General features: G+C 39.3%; 3 protein-coding genes across 9 annotated transcripts in view; 2 read left to right on the top strand and 1 right to left on the bottom strand.

Moving 5' to 3' along the window:
* The window catches only part of TBC1D23 (TBC1 domain family member 23), a 31,338-nt gene extending 26,760 nt beyond the window's left edge, over nt 1-4,578 (top strand). For 2 of the 3 annotated variants that reach the window (XM_068695891.1, XM_068695883.1), the window contains 3 exons: nt 385-520; nt 1,671-1,865; nt 2,829-4,578. In XM_068695891.1, coding sequence (XP_068551992.1) covers nt 385-520; nt 1,671-1,865; nt 2,829-2,910 — 413 coding nt within the window. In that variant the 3' untranslated portion in view covers nt 2,911-4,578. Of the gene's footprint in view, nt 1-384; nt 521-1,670; nt 1,866-2,828 lie in introns of those variants that run through there. The other variant, XM_068695898.1, reaches the window with a different exon arrangement.
* TOMM70 (translocase of outer mitochondrial membrane 70) overlaps nt 1-20,390 on the bottom strand; it is a 286,607-nt gene that overhangs the window by 244,090 nt on the left and 22,127 nt on the right. For 2 of the 3 annotated variants that reach the window (XM_068695925.1, XM_068695912.1), the window contains exons 12-13: nt 13,837-20,345; nt 6,283-6,347 (exon numbers count right to left, since the gene is read on the bottom strand). In XM_068695925.1, the coding sequence (XP_068552026.1) occupies nt 20,192-20,345 (154 nt within the window). In that variant the 3' untranslated portion in view covers nt 6,283-6,347; nt 13,837-20,191. The remainder of the gene's footprint in view (nt 1-6,282; nt 6,348-13,836; nt 20,346-20,390) is intronic. The other variant, XM_068695916.1, reaches the window with a different exon arrangement.
* On the top strand, nt 6,657-15,734 carry NIT2 (nitrilase family member 2). Of its 3 annotated transcripts, none has more exons than XM_068696007.1 (10): nt 6,657-6,785; nt 8,015-8,133; nt 9,488-9,608; nt 9,731-9,819; nt 11,086-11,179; nt 12,149-12,223; nt 12,689-12,767; nt 13,401-13,499; nt 14,495-14,550; nt 14,922-15,734. In XM_068696007.1, the coding sequence occupies exons 1-10, from the start codon at nt 6,758-6,760 to the stop codon at nt 15,008-15,010; spliced, it is 849 nt and encodes a 282-aa protein (XP_068552108.1). In that variant the 5' UTR covers nt 6,657-6,757; the 3' UTR covers nt 15,011-15,734. The 3 variants fall into 3 exon arrangements, with proteins under 3 accessions (XP_068552108.1, XP_068552118.1, XP_068552098.1); XM_068696017.1 differs by lacking the exon at nt 6,657-6,785 and adding an exon at nt 6,834-7,298; XM_068695997.1 differs by lacking the exon at nt 6,657-6,785 and adding an exon at nt 7,369-7,913.

Raw genomic sequence — 20,390 nt, 5'->3', positions numbered from 1 at the left:
CAAAAAAAAAATGGTATTGTAGATGCAAAGTGTACATGACTTCAGTGGAAGTCTGGAAAAGTACCTGTAGAACAGATCTGTGCTACCTGTAGTACCTGTAGAACAGATCTGTCAAACTTTACTGAAGGGACAAAGCAAGCCAGCTTAATGAATCCTATGAGCTGAGAATACTTGTTCGCTGAGAGAGAATTAATAGAGAAGTATCAAATACGCGTGCCTCTTTCTTGTTTCTCTCAGAGCCATTGTTTATGGACACCTGGGGGCTAGATGGACCCTTGTTTGAACCAGTGTAGCTACTATGATTTTAATTGAGCTGAAAAGTCTTCTGACATTTTGTGAAAATCTTTTTTTTTTTTTTTTTTAACCACCACCTCTTCAAAATAGATGAAATTGATAGCTCATCAATGTCAGATGATGATCGAAAAGAGGTCGTCAACATCCAAACATGGATAAATAAACCTGACGTGAAGTATAACTTCCCCTGTAATGAAGTAAAAGAAAATGGACATATGTTTCCCAGGTACTGGAATTACTCGTAAACTTAATGAAAATGTCTGTCTCAATACATTTTTAAAAATATTCTTGGACAATTATTTGTGATACAACTTCATTTCTAATATAATAGTGAAACAACTTAGAACAAAATGTTACCACTATACTTGCATTCTTATATTTTCAGTGTTACAGAGTATTACTTATGTACAAAACATAGTGTGAAAGTTTACTTTGTAAAACAAGATAAGAAGAAAAACATTCTTAGTAAATGTAGGCTTATTTTTCAAGACCAGGTAGACCTGAGTACCTATTTCTTCATGTTTTTCCTATCTACCTTTCTGACTTGTAGTACTTGCTCATCTTGCCCCTGGGATTCAGTGACCTTGTTAATCCTGCGAGAGCAGAACATGTTGCTTACTGCATTTTAGCTACACCAAAGAGTGCAAATCCCGTTGAATCTGGATAACACAGAATTAGGATGAACTTTCTTTTTCATCATGGTCTGTTATTAGATTTTATTAAAATAAATCTAACGGAAAAATAAAATTACATGGTTTATGATCACTGATCTGTCATCGTATAATTTCTCAAAGTGAGTTTGAACTCCAGTAGTGTGTTTCCCCACATGTGCGTTGCTTCTGAGAAGAACAGCGAAGTGGGTCTTGAACTGAGTGGGCAAGTGAGCAACTTTATTTAGTGCTTGTTCAGTGACTGGCAATCAGTCATGGAGTGCCAGCACATCCTGGAGGCTTAAATCTGATGCTCCACATACAGAGTGTTTGTACAGAGTAGCTCTGTAGATGAAGGGGTAGGGTTGGGGTGTGATTGAAGCATGGAGGAGAGAAGCTGGAGGCATTTTGCCCGCACTGCATGGCCTGGCACGTTACTGGTGGTTATGATCGTTGACGTTGATCACTGGTGGCTTTTGTGCTGAGGTGATGATACTAACTACTTACTCTGATTTTGTATGCTGTTGAGGCTGCCATACTTGTTTATGTATGTGATTCAATACTTCAGAAAAATCTGAAGTATTTTGTAGACATTCCTAATCTACATAAGTATTACACTGTTTTATCTAGTTCTCTCCATGTAATTTGTTTGTAGAATTTAGCTTTGTAAATAGCTGTTACTTAGTTAAATAGAAAATCTAATTTCTGTTTTTCTTTCCCTTCAAGTCATCTCCTAGTCACGGCAACCCATATGTATTGTTTGAGGGAGATTCCGTCACGGAAGGGTCTGGCTTACATACAGTCTCGACAGGCACTCAACTCTGTAGTCAAAATCACATCCAAGAAGAAACATCCAGAACTGATTACCTTTAAATATGGAAATAGCAATACTTCAGGCATAGAAATTTTGGCAGTTGAAAGGTAAGCCATTCCTGTAGCACTGATATTGGTAGTGATGGTATACAGAATGATGTCAACTGGAAGACAGATGTATGCTGTATTTCCCAGAACTGAGTTCAAAAGTAATAGTTTTTATTTAGGAGCAGGTACTTAGATGTGAACTAGAAAGAAGATCTGCCAGTGGAGTAAAGAACGGTATGAGACCCAGCAGAAAAGGACTCTAGCGTCTCCAATGACAGTCGTTGGGGATGAGATGTGTGCAAGTGTTTTCTTTTTTGTAATGTCTTTTCATCCATTTTTTTTTCATCCATGTAGCCTCTTGTTTCTTGTCACTGTTGTAACAAAGCCACTGACATTCAGTAGGTCATTTTTCCCATTCTTTTCCATGGTGAGAACTGTGCGCAGTGAGTGCTCTGTTTTCAGAATTAAGTGTGAGAGATGAGTTTCCCAGTTGTTCTGTTGGCTACTTAGGACAAAATGAGTTTGGTATTATGTCAGACACAGGTAAATTAAATGTGTTGTGGAGAACTTTGCTTCTTGTTGAATTACTTCATCACCGCTTTATTGAGTGGTGCAAATACAAAACAGAGGACGGTAACTAAATGATCTAGGTGTGTCCACAGAAATTAAAAACAAAAACGAAAATGAAAACCTAGGACTGCCATATGTAAATCGGACAGTGCTATCTGTAGAGATCTTGAACTGCCTGTTCTGTTCCATTGTCAATTAATGAGGAATTTTTCCTTTCCAGGAGGGCCAGTGAAATACTCCTCAACAATTCTAAGTTCACAAACAGAAAATGTGTCATAGCATAAATAGGAAGTAAATGTTATTTCATTGTAATAGTTTTTCCCTCCTCTTTTCCTCTAGACTGTGTCAGAGGAAAAAATCAAAGCAAGAATTTGAGTTGATGCTCAAAAATTTTGTAGCAAGTTTATGATGCCTTTTTTCTTTTTCTGTTTTTTTTTTTTTTTTCTACTTAAGGTATTTGATTCCAAATGCAGGTGATGCTACCAAAGCCATAAAACAACAGATCATGAAAGTATTGGATGCCTTGGAGAGTTAATAACTAAAGACTTTGTAGAGAACAGTTTATAAAGAAGAAGCAACAAAGATACTGTATGTGGACATGGGCTGGCTGTTTTCCAACTGAATACTAACTTAAGAGTTTTTTTTTCTGTTTGCTGGTGGGAGTGCCTGAGTAGCAGGCCTAAGATAGGGTAAATTATTACCAATTTCTTAACAGGATTTTAATTTTTTTCTTTTTTTCTTTCTATTTTTTTTTTTTAAGAAGCATATATTATAAAGGTCAGTTTGTTTCTTTTTTATGCATCCGTAATCCGAGTGATCTGCATCTTTTTAAGAGAGGATGCAGCTGGGTTCATATAAGCATGTTAAAGGAATGAACTGCCTGATATGGAGCAGCAGTTGAAAACAGAAACAGCTTTAAATGACTGATACTTGAAAGTAAAATGTCTTCATGGCCTACAGTCTATAAATTTGATTTTTGCCTACTGGGTAGTATCAAGGACTATGAAAAACTTAGCTTTGTAAGCAGAGCAGATAAAATCTTAGGAATTTTCTTCCAGTTAAAAACGGTTAAGTGAATGGGACAAAACGCCAATAATTTGGAAAGTTAACTTTTCTGAAAGTCTTATCCACTACTAGGTTAAATAATTGGAATTGATTATAAGAGTATCTTTAAATACCAAAATGAACTGTACACAATAAGCTTTTACTACAGGGTTGTGCTTCTTATAAATTATGCTAAATTTTGCATTTCGTAGGTTAAGATCGTTTCTCTTGTGAGGATGAGTGTACGTGTTGAAATTGGAGTAAGTGCTTCATGGCAGAGTATGACAGTTGAAAAAGTTATCTGACTCCTCTGAAGCAAAATATCTAACATGTAAATTAGATTTTTATATGCCTTCAGTTCATGCAGAAATAAGCTTCTGCTGATAGAAGGTGTGTTTGAAGACTGAAGGTGTGGCAAGAAAATTAACACGCATGAAGTGAAGAGATTCTAGTGCTGCATACTCGCGATAAATGTATTCATGAACTGTTGCCACCATTGGTTCAACATCTGTTTATATTCTTTTAAAAACTTCAAAGCTAGTAAATGTTTGAGAGATGGCAACTGTGTCATAGTGTATCTGCAGTCTTCTCTTTGATACAAAATGGTTAATAAGAAGGGTTTCTCTTGCTACAAAGCCCAGTACAGGAAGGTTCTTATGGCAAAGGCATAGCATCTTTGTAGACAGATGTGAAAATTACCAAAAACTGTGAAATAAAGACACTAGGGGTTAGATTTGTTGTGTAAAGTCTTCTGAGTATTGGAGTCAGAACCTGTGAATTGGTACATCATCAGGAGAAAAAATAAACTGACCTTTATAAAAGCCAGTTATTTTAAGTTATTTTACTAGGAATCAAGCTAGGGCACCTTAATTCTGGAACTTCTTCCTTTTTTTTTTTTTCTTAGTATCTGAGTAAACACCAATAGAACTTGAACTGTTGAAGATATTTGCATGAAATTGCACCTGGGCCAACACTCACATATTTATAGATTTGCCCAGCAGCTGTTGTATTACATTTTCTTCCTACTCCCTTCTGAAACTATCCTGAAGAGTCTCTGACTCTGTGCCTATTTCAGCAATGATATTTTTTTCATGTAAAGATGTTTGTGTTACTGTTTATAAACTACAGTTGTAAATAAACCAGTACAATTTGAACATAACTTCTGACAAAGTATTTTTTTATTGTATAGTGTGTGAATTCTGTGAATCAATTTAACAGTTTTTCCTAAAGGCATTTCGTAAATGGAAGAGAACTTGATATCTGGAGTAAAAGAAGTTGATTATGGGTCATTAGGAGCTGCTGTCAGTGACACATTAATGTAAGTATATTGGAATTTTGGCTAATTTTATAGGATTCTTTTGGGTCAGCATTCACAGAAAGGTCAAAATGAGGTAATAAATGGTCAAATTATAGAGAAGGCTTCTGCTGAATTCCAGGCATCTCGGCATCATATTTTACTATTATGTTGACAAATGAAAATGTTGACAAAATGATACAACACATTTTGGTAGGTCATGAGAGAGTGCTAGTGAGAGCAAAAAGTTGCAAACAAAATAAGGGGAGAATTAAGACATATAGCTGAAGTACCTGAAGTGGTATCTTGAAGAATCTAATTACTTTTGAAAAGTACATTCAGTTGTTAAATTATTATGTGTATTTGGGTATTGAATATGAAGAATGAGTAATGTGTACATGTATGCTTCTCTGAGGTCAACAAATACAGACCTTTTAGATCTACAGTAACTAAAGCTACAGGAAGTCAGTTTTAAAGTCTCTTCTGTGTAGAAACGTATAACCTGTGCTAATAAGAGGTTAATTATTTGTAATTTTTAAGTTACAACTGCAAGTTACCAACAGACTTCTTGCGCTACAACAGACTTCTTGTGTTCCAAACTGAACAATCATAATGACATTTTATGTCTACCCACAACTTAGAGACTACTTTTGTCTCATGGTGTATTTGTTGTATCTGTAGTTAGGGTGCTAGTTACAAAACCTGAATTGCTAAGCAGAAATTCTAATTATAGTACTAGAGTGACAGCTTTGGGAGAAAAAAAATAAAAATCAGAATAATCAGTGTGCAACTTCTAGTCTCTTTCATCTTTGGGGATTTTTTTTTAATTACTTGCCAGAGGTTTAGAGGCTCTTATTTTGTATATGCTGCTGACTACACTGTTGAATGTGTTGATTGAAGATAAAATGACAGCTGCTATGTTGCTTGATTTTTAACTTTCATTTAACCTCTCTTTGGTGACTAAAACTGAGGTCTGTTGCAGGAAAGGAACACTTCTCAGAGTAAGCTTTCTTGACCGTTTGAAACTCATACCTTTGCTTTTCATAGCCAGGGCCAGTGCTTCTATGCTCACTGATTTTTTGATTGTTTTTGTTTTGTTTTAATTGTCTCACAAGTTATTTTAGATTCTGATCTGTGTGCAAATTTGTGCAGAACTTATATTATCCACCAGAAGTATTCTCAGAATGTGGAGATATAAAGATTAATTGCTGCTCTTTCAGTTTAGTTCCTGTTAGGCCTCACACATGAGTATTAGCAGTGTTTGTATCTTTGACTGAACATTTCAGTTGTAGTTTCAAAACTTATTTGACAGCAATAATCTGTCAAATAACTGTCAAATAACATTTTTTCAGTATGGGGGCACTCAGTGGCTGAAGAGTTTCCCCTTTTGGGGAAGGAGGGGGTGATAATCTGCTAACATGTTCTTTTTGGGTACATTGTAATGCTTTCAGATATTGCTAATGTTTTGAAATCAGAAAAACACATTGAACCTCTCATTACCATGGGAAATAGTATGAGCCTTTCTGGTTCAAAGGATGTTACCACTTTACTGCTTGTTCTTATTCTTACTTTGTACGCTGGGAACTCAGGAAACAGCTGTTCTCTGCACACGGAACCCTGCAAGGTTTGCTGTTCTGGAAAAAAAAGAAGAAAAAAAATATAATGATGGTAATTCTGCCATCCTTTGGGTCTGTCAGTTTGGGGATGAGGGGTTTGTTTGACAGGGGCAGCCGGAGCTGCGTTTGTAACCGCAGCACGTACGGGGGGGGCGTTTTGTGGCGGTTGCGGGCTGCCCACCCTTTATCTCTCCGCCTGTGTTTCCTGAAAGCGGCCTCAGCACGACGTGTGGAGGGGACCACAGCGGGTTACGCGTTTTGTGGTACGTTTCAGGCCAACACCGCCCTGTACGCCAGCACGGCCCCTGGGCGCCAGAGGGGCGGGCACGAGCCCTTCAGCCGTTCCCGCCCACCGGGGGGGGGGGGGGGCCTGGCCTACATCTCCCAGCAGCGGCGCGCAGGCGCAGCGCGGGGCGTGAGGCGCGGGGATGCAGCCGGCGCGCGGAGCCATGGCCCGTGAGTGGCGGCGCGCGGCGGGGCGGGGCGCGGCCGTTGCTCCCCTCAGGGCCCCGTCAGGGCCGCCCCGGGAGCCGGCTGCGGGCCCGGCCGGAGGGTGGTGGCAGAGCAGCGGCTTCCCCGTGTGTCTCTCGGTGGTGGGGAGCCTCGTGTCTCCCAACAAGCTGAGCGCTAGAGCAGTTTCTTACCTGCGCAGTGGCCGTGTGAGAAGTTAATCATTTGCGTACTGTGTAAAAATTAACCACTTGTCTACTGAGGGGAGAAGCAAAGCACAAAGGAAGATACCGCCTGCCTATCCGTGTCCCAGCCTGGCCTGCCCTTGGACCAGCTCCCGTTTCCCCCAGCACCGTGGCAGTGCCGCTCACTGCTTCCCTGAGCCCTGTGGTTCTGGGTAACAGGAACTTCCCTGAAAAGTGATTTCAGCCTGAGGTACCCCTGTGGAGGAAGGCAGAGCGTTTGGGTTCAAAAGGAGAGAGCTCTGCCCGGTCGGGATGTGCTCTCCTACAGCCCAAGGTATGAGGAGATACACAACGGGGAATGAATGCACACGATTTGATCTCTCCCGTGTGCGTAATTCAGAACATGCAAATATAAATCCCGCTTAGGCATGGTAGATGCTTGCAGATGTCTCTTGGCTAGAAACTGGATTGTAAAGTGACCAGGAAAGATGTTATCTTTATGGCTTTATGGTTTCTCACATCCATTTCCCAGGCCTGGTGTGATTTGAATGATAAAAGCAAACTTCCCGGATTTGTGTGCTTTGGGGATTACGCAGCCTTTAGTTTGCTAGTGCCATTTTAGGAGATTCAGCACTCATAGGGCGATGGGTGCAATGAAAAGATACACTCACAAAGCACGTAACAAATTGGGAAAGAAGTAGGACCGGATAATGTGTGGTCCCGCTTTCCTGCGTGAGAACGTAAGCTGGGTACTGCCTAGGCTAAGCAGGAGCTAGCCTGAGACCAGCATGTCAACTCCTGGTCCTTGACCCGAACCAGGGAATGGCCATGTATGGTTCCCAGGTAACAAGCCTGCATTTGAATGTTTTCCCTGTGTTAGGAGACTTTTTCCAGAGTCATACCAACTGCAAAACGAGTTGGAAGTTGTTTGTGTATATATTGTTAATATGTAAGTAGATTTATTTCATTAAATGCTCATTAATGAATTCAAGGTTTGATTACCTGGGGAAATTCCGCTGGCTAATTTTTTTTTTTCTTTTCTGCCATTAGACTTCCGCCTGGCACTTATTCAGCTTCATGTATCTGCTGTTAAATCAGACAACATTCAACGAGCCTGTGGACTGGTAAGAGAAGCATCGGCTAAAGGAGCAAAAGTCGTGGCTCTACCTGTGAGTAAAGATCATGATTTACTTAAAATACATACACCTCAAACTCTTGGAAACGTCTTTGTAGTGTTAACCATGCATTATATATTCCTCTTTCTCTCTGGATGTGCTTGTATGCTGTATGAGACTCCAAAACTGGGGGGAAAAAATGTGTTGATGTGCCTTGTTCCATCTACCAGAATGTGTAAAAGAAGGAGGGCAGGGGGGGGAATTGTTTGTTTGTTTGTTTTTTAGTGGGACAAGAATCTGTTTGAGTTCACGCTGGCTTAAATCCCAGGCAATTCCAGCAGCTCTAACTGGTTTGTTCTGAATTAACTGAAGTAGGACTGTGGTTTGAATTTTTGCAGAAGCCTTCTGTGCCAGAATGTAGGAAAAGGTGATTTTCAGCTAAAGAATGTTGATACAAAGCAGGAAATGTTGATAGGAAAGCAGGCATCTATCTTTGCCATAATTATTCAGGATCAAACAGTCAATGAGAAACTAAATAGATGTCAAACATTGCCAGCAAGTCATTTGTGGCTGGATTATGATTAAAGCATCATGACACCCTTCCATGATATCCTCGTGCGGGAACATGATCACCGCTTAAAATTACTGATCACTTCTGATTTACTTTTTAGACTTCAGCCAAGATTATCTTGCTGATTTTTTAATTATTTTTTTTTAACGTGATATGCTGGCAACAAGTTACCTTCCCACTGTAGCTTTGAGCTTTTTCCTCTGTTTCTGGGGGTACATGTGCCTGTGCCTTGCAGCATCTGACTTGGGAGTGCAAAGGTCTTTTCTGGATGAACTTTTGGTCTGAATGTTTTACACAAAGAATGTTTTTGTTCCTACTGTCCTAGGTGAAGTATTAAGCAACCTTCCCTTCTCTGTGCTAACACAGCTCTTGTGTTGCAAATATGACCTTTGATTATTCTGTCTAGGTCTCCTAGATGGAGATTATCTATTATTAGCTACTTTTTGTCATGTGTACAAACAACTGAGTGTTCCAGGCCAATTTAGTTGAGATATTCTGCTTGCTAATGATAATTAGTGCTTGTAGAGTAAACCCTCTCAAGCAAGGGCAAGGTCTTTCAGCAAGTTTGGAAAGGTAAATTTTGTACTAATACTAAGAGATGAAATATTATTTTCCTTCCACCTTATTATTATTCTTTTTTAAGTCACGCAACATAAAGAGTTAACACACATCAAGCATACAGTCTACACCTTTGCATAGGCATATGGTAGTTTGTGTGACGCGTAGATATTTTTTCATATCTGGCCTAGGGAGAAAGCATGAAAGAAAAAATTGTAGGTTTGAAAGGTCAAGTGCAGAGTTTACAGCCATTTTTTCATTTTTTTTTTCTAATTCTAGGAATGTTTTAATTCTCCATACGGAACCCAATACTTTAAAGAATATGCAGAGAAGATTCCTGGAGAATCGACACAAAAGCTCTCAGAAGTTGCCAAGGAGTGCAGCATATATCTTGTTGGAGGTAGTTTATTCCTAGTGACTGTCTCATCGAGGGGAAAAAAAATGGGCAATGTCTATTTGTGCAACTGAATCAAAACTCCATTTACTATAGGGGGGTAAATATTTTTTCTCTCCTTTTTAAAGGATCCATTCCCGAAGAGGATGGTGGAAAGCTGTATAATACATGTACTGTCTTTGGACCTGATGGTGCTATGTTGGCAAAGCATAGGAAGGTAAGATGGTACAATATTGTTACTAGAAGATTTCTCATATATGTGGCTAGTGTTCAGCAGTGCTACCCAAAAATGGTATTGCCCCATCAGGATTTTTCCTCAGGTTCCCAAAGGAGTTAGTCTCTCAGTTATCGTAAAGACTGCTCTTTACGTACTTCTTGTGCTATATGTGTAACAGTGCAGACAATTGAAGTCCAAGTTCCACAGTTAAGCTGTGTGTGCTGTTTGTGGTAGGTAGGTGCTTACTGTCATCTTCCACCTGCACATTGCTTGTCCCTTGAGAAACTACCTGTTTTCATAACTATGTAGTTCATGCTACTGTGGCTTTGTGTACAGGCATCATTACTTAGGTGAACAACAGCTTGCTTGTTTCAAGGAAAAACAAAAAAGAGAATGCAAGGTTACTTGGAACAAATGAGATGGTGCAAAATAGATCTGGGATGCAGTTATTCTTTTTTTTTTTTTTTCCTTTTAACTGATTGTTCATTTAGCTACACTGTTAGATCACTTTCTGAAATACTGCATTGTCTTCAGTCTGTCATAACCACACCAGCCCATAAGCCCTGGAGTTGTTTGCAGAACGAGTGCAGGCTTGTACTGCATATATATGAACTAACAGTAATACAGAAGCATCTTGAAGTCATGTGAACTTCGTGACTTGTTGAAGGTATTTCCTGGAGAAATTTTGCAGGAATGGAACTCAAAGCTTGGAGAGGAAAATACCACTTGCTTTACCATATTGCACTTATGATCATGACAAATTTATGTTATATACATAGAGTACATTATATATGTACCCTTTCTTTAGCAAAATTATTCATTAAATCAAGATAGATAAGTTATTTTACACGGATCCTTTTCTTGAAGAAGATGTAGAGCCATACTGCAAATTAATTGTCCTATTTTTAGCTATTTTTACTAACTATTACTGCATGGGACAAGGACTGGACATTCTATTTAGTAAACAATGTAAACATTTGATATGTGCATCACTTAGGTCAAGGCTTATATGTGTTGTTTAAAATGCCTAGTATTCATCTTCTTTATTTTTTCTCCAAATAACTGTAGATGTGCAAATTTCTGTAAAGAACAAAACTGCTTTAAATTGTCTTCAGAAGATCTCTTCATCTTAAGCAATGTTTATTTGGGAGCCTGACGAAAGAGTAGTCCAGATTATCGTGACTAGTATACATCTGACTAGTAGGAAAAGTCTCAAGCATCAAGCAGATAAATTATTAATAATTCTTAATAATCTTATAATTACAGATTCATTTGTTTGACATTGATATTCCTGGGAAGATACAGTTCAAAGAGTCTGAAACACTGAGTCCAGGAAATAGTTTCTCCATGTTTGATACCCGTGAGTATAAGACAAGCCTTCTCTTTAGGAGCACTGCCACAGTAACGCTACAGACATTCTGGAGCTCTCTTCCCTACCATTTCTCCCCAGCAATGGATTTTTAGACTGTCGGGTTTAAATTAGGCATTTGACAATGATGGCAAATGTATTTTAGGTGTGTTCCAAGCATGGGGGTCACTTCAGAAACTTTTTTAAAAGGTAACGTGATTGAAAAAGGACAGAGAAGTAGAAAGGGATAAAGCATACATCATGGCACTTCCTGTAACAAACAGTGCTCCTATTGAATTGTAAAAGAGAAGTTACTGTATTTTTAATCGCAGTTTTTAAAACAGTGCTTATAAAACATGTCTTGGAAAACAATCCATGTAGCAAATGGCTACACTGGCAGTTGTTTCATATGAAGATGGTATAATAATGGAGACAAATAACTGCAAATTCCATTCCAGTATTCTTGAATCAACCAAAACAGATTTTTTTTTTAAAAAAAAAGACAGCTACCACCACCCTATTTTCAAAAATGAGTACGACCTGTTAACTGAGCTCTCCTAAGAGTCTCAACTCCCATGGTGACTTTCTCCTCCTTGTGATGTGAATGCTGCAAGAAAATATGTATCTGTAATTTCTTTAGTCCACAAAGCACAGTGAGTAATTTTATCACTGAAAAATATGCATCTAAATCAGAGAGGAATATGTTACACAAAAACCTGCTATAGTGTGATGTTGTGGAAATGGCTGTTTTTAAAGGGTAGATGAGACTACTTCTCACAGTCATCCTCTCATCACGAAGAATGAATTCTCCCCCGGCCAACAGACAGAGTTTGCTGCAGATACACATTTAAAGAAACATTTAAATATCGCTCCCCTTGTTACTCTGAGACATGTAAACTAACAGCCGGCAGGATGTCTTGTGATAGCTTTTGTGTACTCATGACAGCAATATGACTGTTGTCTCTTGTGTTTTGAGAACAGCATACTGTAAAGTGGGCCTGGGCATCTGCTATGACATCAGATTTGCTGAGCTGGCTCAAATCTATGGACAGAACGGTAAGGCTGAGTCACCTAATGAAGTGGAACACACTTAGCCCTAAGGCCTGAATTTTGTGGGGCTGCTTCAGGGTGATGGTACTGGGCACTCTGTAAGTGTTATCAGGCACTCTTATCTTTGCCTATTAACATAAAATGTGCCTTGTAGCCCGGACTTTGTTATTCATAAACAGAACAGATACTCATTTGTAAAGTAACAGTAATTCCCTGCTACACATCCACTGATATAATAATATTATAATGATATAATACATAATGGAATTGTAATATGGCCCCATACATGGTGATGTGTCATAGGGCTTTGCTGGCATAGTCATCGGTGTCACACATGAATGGGCTCTACTTGTCCTTCTATTAAGAACAGAAGTCAGGAAAAAAAAAAAGCGTATCATGAGCTTCAAAGTAGAGTCACTAGAGTAAATCATCTTTCCTTTAATGATGGTTTGTAATTTTCTTTTAACAAAGGTTGCCAGCTGCTGATATATCCAGGGGCTTTTAATCTGACAACAGGACCGGCTCACTGGGAATTGCTACAAAGGGGACGGTAAGAACAAAGTAACTGAGGGGGATTTTAGTATGTGGAACCAAATAGTTCTTGTATTCTACATCACGCCATACAGCAGAAGTTCTGCTGCAGGACCGCTCTGCTTTCAGAACTGTGCCATTCTTTGGGTCTTGCATGGGTCACCAAAATGATTTTGCTGTTAAGGAGAAAAGGCAGGAGCTGCTTATCCTTCACTCCTACCAGCCCCTCTGCAGTTAAGCTCTTACATGGCCCTTTTCCCCACAACTCCGAGCACCATTCACAAACTTCTGCACAGAACAGGCAGTAGACAGCAATAACCATGTCACAACTGCCTTAATTACAGACAGAAATAGATGCTTTGACTCATGATTATGCAGTATTACTTATTCATTTGGTCAGCTTCAATCAACTTTACGGCACACTGAATGAACATGTAATTCATCCTGTCTACTAACTCTGGGGCAGTTGGGTAGAGACTTCTCTTTCTAGGCTTGTTTTCTGTAACTTTTGTGTCATTTACAATTTTGAGAAGTCTTTAGGAGACTGTACTGCTTGTTCTTCAGAGTGAATTCAGACTCTTCTGCTTAGTTAATTGGTGGTATTAAAAAGAAGACCTACTCATTTTCTTGCCCTATCTTTCTGTGAATACAGAGCTGTCGATAATCAAGTCTACGTAGCTACTATATCTCCAGCTAGAGATGAAAAAGCATCCTATGTTGCCTGGGGACACAGCACTGTAGTAAATCCATGGTGAGTTCAGAAAAAAACACCGTAGTTGAATGTTTTACTTGACGGTCTCACTTCAGCCCCACATATTCACCTACTCTTACAACAGATCATCATTTTTTTTATTGTTTTCCATCCAGCTAGTTTTAAAATTGTTTAACAGTATGCATTCTTGTTGGAAGCACAGAAGTTACTTTAGTAGTAGTATTAAGCACTAGTAAAGCTGCTCACCTTTTCAACTTGCGTTATATATTATGTACTGGGGTGACTCCTTGAGCAGAACTGAACCATATTAAACAGCTTATACAAAACTATATTTCCTCAAAGAACGCTTTGAGGTAAGAAAGAATGAGAAGGATACCTTCAAGTAGATGAGACTTTCTGGCTTTAGCAGCGATTACTTCCCCTCCGCGCCTCTAGGTGACTGGGAAAACATCGAGTCTTTTGGCAGTTATTTTTCGTCCAAATAAATCATTCCACCAACACTGCTCTTCTAGACAATTGCAAAGTAAATAAAGCTTTCTGTCATGTGCTCTTAACATCTTATGCTGAAAGCAGTGGCAGAGCACCTAGTGGAAGACATGATAAGCATGTTCAGTAGCTCATGGAGAGTGTAAGTATACTCCTATTAAAAGCTGGTTGGATCTGAGAGGAGAAAGTGTTAGTCTAAACAACCAACTATATATGGTTGTCCCCAGTGAGGCTACTTCTTTCCCTTTGAGGTATATTCCACGTTCACGTGTACTGGTTCTCATAGTTGCTCTTAAGTTTCCAAAGATCAAGAATATTCCTCTGTTAGGTATGTATATGTCACATATAAAACATGTGCCACATATAAGACCTGGAAGCTATTTCTATCATGCAAGAGTTAAGAATTATGATGCTATTTTTAGGATATCCCTGTGTCTACAGCTGTAGACATCAAGGGTAGAAACTCCCTCTTATACAAACAGCAGCAACTGGACCGATGCCTTAGACCTCTGTGTTAATGCTGTGAACAAATGTTCTTCATTTTGCAGGGGTGAAGTCATAGCCAAAGCCGGGGCTGAGGAAACAGTTATATACACAGATATAGGTAAGCATTTGGGTTTTTTCCTGCTTGCTTTCTTGGACAGGGCCTAAGACTGGAGAGACTGTTTCTTTTTTTAATGGCCATGGCCTTGTTCCTGCAGTTACAGATGATGCAGTGTTGCCAGCCCTTCTCGACTTTTGCTAGACTGCAGCAAAAACAAAGCACTACCAGGACTAGAATATTCCAGTTTCCTTACTTATGAGGAAGCTGCTACCTACCTTAGGAGAGAGCAAAGCTGAGGCTTCCTTCCCCAGCTGCTCAGTTGCTGTGCCCTATGGACTCATTCTCCATGAAAGTTGCTCTTTTCCTACCTTGTCTGAGACAAGTCCTGCTGTTAAAACTGCTGTTTTAATAGCTCTTTCTTCCCCCTCCAGATCTGAAGAAACTTGCAGAAATCCGTCAACAAATCCCTATATTAAGCCAGAAGCGCTGTGATCTCTACGGCATAGAGATGAAAAAGTGACACCAGGTGAACGGGAAAAGTTCAAGTGGCACAATGACTTGCTTTCATCGTCAGGATTCCCTTACTGGTTGCTTGACAGGCTACTGCTAAATGTCATAGTTAATTAAAAGCAAAACAACTTGTTGGTATAATTCTAAAATTGATTCAGATACAATTTCTGTATCTCCTTATACTTCATTTTATAGTATTTAACAGCTAGGATGAAGATGGAGGTGAAATCACCTCAACTCAGAAGCAGTTAACAATAATCTTTATTCGTCGTAATGTTTTAGTTACTTTTTTATTTCACTTTTAACTTTCTGGGGCTTATATATAGGATGTAGAGGTCGGAACCACGTTCCCTCTGAAAATCATCTCAAGTCAATTTTAGTATTATGCACTTCTCACTGATTACTAGATAATCTAGAAGTACATGTATGACTCCTCCATGTCTGTCTGTCTTAACTGTATGTGCCTCAACAACTCAAGTTTCTTAGCTGCCCAACTTCAAACCAGGCAAGCTTAAAATTTAACATACTAAGTAAAATATGCCAAATTCTGCTCTGTACTACTTAAGGACAATGCAAGAAGCAGCCAAACAGAACTAGTACTGTACAAGGAACTGTAACGTTTTGGTGCATGCATCCTGTCTGGAAGATATATATTAAATTCTTATTACAATTCCTGTTTATTGCTGAATTGATGTGGATTAATGTTTTATTAAAGCATTTCACATGTCACCACACCTGTGCTCTATTTACTGCTTCCTTAATACAATGTCCGAGTTGGCTTTAGTTTCACAGTCGGGCTGTCTTCTAACTGAAGTCAGTCAAAAGGGCTAGAAAACTTCTTGCACTAATTAAGTCTTTCTGCCCCAAGTCTCACAGATGTTCAGCAAAACCAACACCTGCTTTCTACAAGCATTATTGCTACCAAGGGCCAACTTTCACCACCTGCATGGGAAATGGGCCTCACTCCATTGCTCTTGCTGAATTGATCAGCAAACTAATTAAAAAACTTAAAACCAGTCTAAAATTTTGTACGAATGACTTTTTCTTAGAAGGCCAGCACCTTGGTGCTTCCTTTTCTAATGTAAAAAGATAGTTTTTCCCTTCTTGGGAGTCAAAAAGCAGCACCTACCTCTGCACTTTTGGTTCTCCAGCAGCAAAATGGCACCAGAGGCAAAAGGAGACTTCAGAATACAGAAAAGCAGAGCATCAGAGAGAGGCTTTTGTTCCATCTAGCCAGTTTCACCCCAAACCACTGTACCTGTTTCTTCACATTCAGCCATCCTCTTCTTCCCCCAGCTATCCTCTTGCCTTTTTTATTTCCTCTGAGTTCTCTGGGATGAATCAGCTGTGTGTGGTTTATAGAGGCCCCAGCCACCTATGGGGAAATTAATGGTTAAATTGAGCCAAACCCAGAGGAGTCTATCCCCTACAAGCAAGGTCTCATCATTCCACTCAGTGGCATTATCTATTCCAGCAGGCATTTTGTGTCTCTGCTTTCACAGCATTTTGGTATACATACAGTACTGGAACTCTTAAAAAGCACGCCACAGAGCACAAGGTGAAATGAAGATTTATTTGTTGAAAAATAAATATAAAAAATTAACAATTTGCTATTTGAGTTAGGTCTCCTGCATTAAATCAGTACCTGCCACATACACAAAAATCAGCATGGATGATGGCCATCACAGCAATCTAACTTCTAAACCACAGCAACTCTTATACAGCCATATTTTTTCTAAACTACTGCATCTGTCTTCCCTACCACCCCCAACCTCTATACTATTTTAATATGCAGCAGAACAGGAACTAGATGCTTATCTTTGGAGGATTAAAGAAATGCAGGATTCTCAAGGGCTACCCACTTGATTTTGGAAGTGTAAGCTGCAATCTGCCATAAACAAATCTGGGGCATGTACCATCCTCCCCTGGCTTTCCAAATGGAGAATGGGCGAGAATCGGTAGTGGACTACTTTGGTGAACTAAGCTTTAGAGGTGACACGGGTTCAGTCCCACTCAGTCTGTCAAGACAAGTTCTGAGCACCTTTTCTTAGGAGGCTATTTTAGGAGTCTCTGGTAAGATTCCCTCAGAAGTGATACCAACGGACTGAGAATTCTGGGGGAATTACAAACAAAAAAGTACACAACTGGTTCTCAAGTAGGTAGGAGCTAAAGCACTCAGTACTCAGTCTTATGGTGGCAAAAGACAGGCACTTTAAGTATTCACATTATAAATATGCACCAATATTTTAAGTATATAAAACGAACCACCAGCAGCCCTGTAACGGCTACAGAAGTTCAGCCTGCAAGGATTTCAATGGATTTTAAAGAAATGGTAGAAAACATAGTAATGCCTGTTTTAACTAGATTCAGCAGGAGAGTTATTACCACTGCAGTGGGGAAGCCTGCTCAAAGCAGTATTTAAGCTGACTGGCTCACTCTCAGTTCCAGAACAAATCACAGCACAACTCTAGTGTAGGCTAGTTCCCTTCTTCACTTTCAATCTACACTTAGATCCTGGTAAACCAAGGCACAACTGCTAATCTCCATTTTGGCAAACTTATCTATGTCTGAACGTGAACAGCAGGAATTTTAAATGACCAGAATTAAGACGCATGACAACTATGCGTAGAAACAGCTTCCCACAGTCTCTAGGATACAACAAGTTTATCCAAGTCTTCAGTACTAAGCTTCCTACATGATTTCACCAGATTTTTTTTAATAGCAGCAATAATTGTTTCAACTTCAGCTCTCAATCCATATTAAAACAAAGTAACTCTTTTCTCAAGGTTCGTATGCACACCTGGTCTAAAACAGAACCTCATCTATATCAGCCATTAAAAAAAAACTAAATTCCCTTTCACTAAAAGGAAGCCTGAGCAGAATCCAACCATGTACTCACATAACAGGATGTCAGCTACTCAAATTCCCAGCTTTCCTTTCCCTTGTAATCTTCAGCTCTCAAGATCATACCTCTGCAGGTGATGGAAGCAATCAGAGATAAGGCTCGTTCCTTCCATGTCTCCTCCTCTTTTCTTAAAGGTTCAAGTGAGAGATGGCAGGGAGTCAGTTATTATTAATTCTTTCCTAGATTCAGAGTAATCACAAATAAGTATAGAAAACACTGCTACAGAGAGCACTTTCATCAAAACCTGTTCTTATACATCTCAGAGAGAAGTACTTGAAGGTAATATTTATTTTTTTTCAGTTTACAGGTGATACATCATTTACAAAAAATTACAGACAATGCATCCTTTCAGTGCAGTTTCAAACTAGTTCAAGAACAGGCAAGAGTCTGTGATGATTTGGAATGCTAGTATTTGACAGCACATGCTTTTTTCCCTTAATTGATTTGGTGGGGGCAGAAATGGGGTAAGGTAGGGTGAAGAGGAGAAAATGCCAATGTAGATAAGGCCATGCGAATAAAAACTGCTCAGGAGAACAGGACACATCAGTGAGCCTGGCATATTTTTGTTCTCGGGTAACTGATGCAGAGATTGGAAGTTCCAGAAGACATTTGACACTCGTTACGTGCAATACCCTTAGCAGCTGCAAGTACCTTCAACTCTATACCAACACTACAATTTCAGATCTCCCTACTAAGCTAGCTAGAATAAAAGGATTCAATCTCCATGTCTACTGCTTACCATTTTCATTCTCAGTTTATTTGCTGGGAGAAATGATGGTCAAGCTGAAAATACAAGCTGCTGCTATGTAGCATCACAAATAGAAAACAAGACAGTTTGATCACAGGTTGGTTCATTTCTTTAGGAGGTGAAAAACATTAGAAAAATCAGCACAAGGAAATCTATGATTTTAAGATGGGAAGAAGCCCAAATCAGTGTATGGTGAATTAAGCAACATCAGTTAAGAATTTGTGTGAAGTTTATCCAGCCACATCAGTCCAGGGAGAGGCACAATGGACTGCCTTCAATACCAAAAAGATCAACCCAAAGCAGCAGAGAAGCCCTCTGTGAAGTTCCTAGTTAGACTGTTTATACCAGTATTCAATAACTTGCCAATGTGCTATTTGCAGACCAGTTGCTTCCTTTCTACACTATCTGTAATCTTGGGCAATCCAAGGCCTGAATAACAAGGAAACCAATAAAGATTCTAATCCATTATTTGAAGTTTTAGACTATGCTTTGTTCTTTATCTCACTTAATCCTGCAGAGGGCTATTACAAGGACTAGATCAAAACACAGAAGTGTCTAGAGAATGAAGAAGAGAATTTAGACAGTCTATTAACTGTTACATTTCAGCAACAGACAGAGATTACAAAGATTATACGCAAGCATGACCTTACCTTGGCAGCTCTACTCCCAGCAGTGCTTTCTGTTCTTGAAAGTCTCTCAGAACCTTCCAGAACAACTTCCCGTGACATTCAAGTAAGGACTGCTGCATGAGAACATGGCCTTTCTTCCAGTAAAATCCACACTGAAGCAGCATCACCTAACCTCTCTCCCCCAACAACCTTAGTACTAGCTCTCCTACACAGTACACTAGGGCTTTTTCTGGGGTGAGGATAAGAACTATCAAATTAATTCCCTAATAGCTGCCACAGGACCATTTCTAAGTAGTTATGCAGAGGGTGGGAAGGGCTTTAAGGGAAGATTGTGCATGCTTGCATATATTTACAGGATTCTCTTCACAGCTACTGGCTTTAAAAAAAATCCCTATTATTAAACAGTTTGTAAATTATTTGTTTTCCTTTTGCAAAATTAAAATCAACCCTCAAGGATTAATTGCATATAAAAGAGAAATCTATTTTACAGCACTGACTAATATTACCTTTAAAATCAACAGGGGGAAAAAAAACAAACAAACATGCTGTAATATTGTTCGGTAAAGCAAAAATTGCCCACAACGTAATCACCCAAAATGAACCAATGTAAAGTTTTTATTTGCATGGCCAAAATATCTTCCAGTTGTTCCCCTGCAACATTATTTCCCTTAACACACCTTAAGGTTTTTTGCTGCAGAAGGAACAAGATGCAACACTGCATACTTCCTTGAACAACCACTCCCACAACACCTAAACATTTAACGGATGTAGCAAATGACAACACCACGAACGGGAAAAAACTAAGTTCCACCATTCAACATGGTTTGCAACAGCGTCTTTAGGGCTGAAGTGGGCAACTTCACTTTAGAAGGTCATTTCCTCCTCTTGTTTTATGTTTTTTTGTTGTTTTTACAGTGTCGGTGGTTTCAATCCATACTTCTTTGCAACTTCTGTCTGGGCATAGGCAGCATCACAGAGTGAGTAGAGGTGGGCCATCTCCATTTCAGATTTGGCCAGGTTGATAGCTTTGTTGAACATTTCAATGGCTTTATCTAGATTACCCCTGAAATAAACCAAAACATCGTCCAATTAATACCAACAAATCAAT

This window comes from Anas acuta, chromosome 1 (assembly GCF_963932015.1).
Source record: "Anas acuta chromosome 1, bAnaAcu1.1, whole genome shotgun sequence".
NCBI lineage: Eukaryota > Metazoa > Chordata > Aves > Anseriformes > Anatidae > Anas > Anas acuta.
The sequence above is the reverse complement of the archived record's forward strand: the minus strand, read 5'-3'. Positions and strand labels throughout refer to the sequence as shown.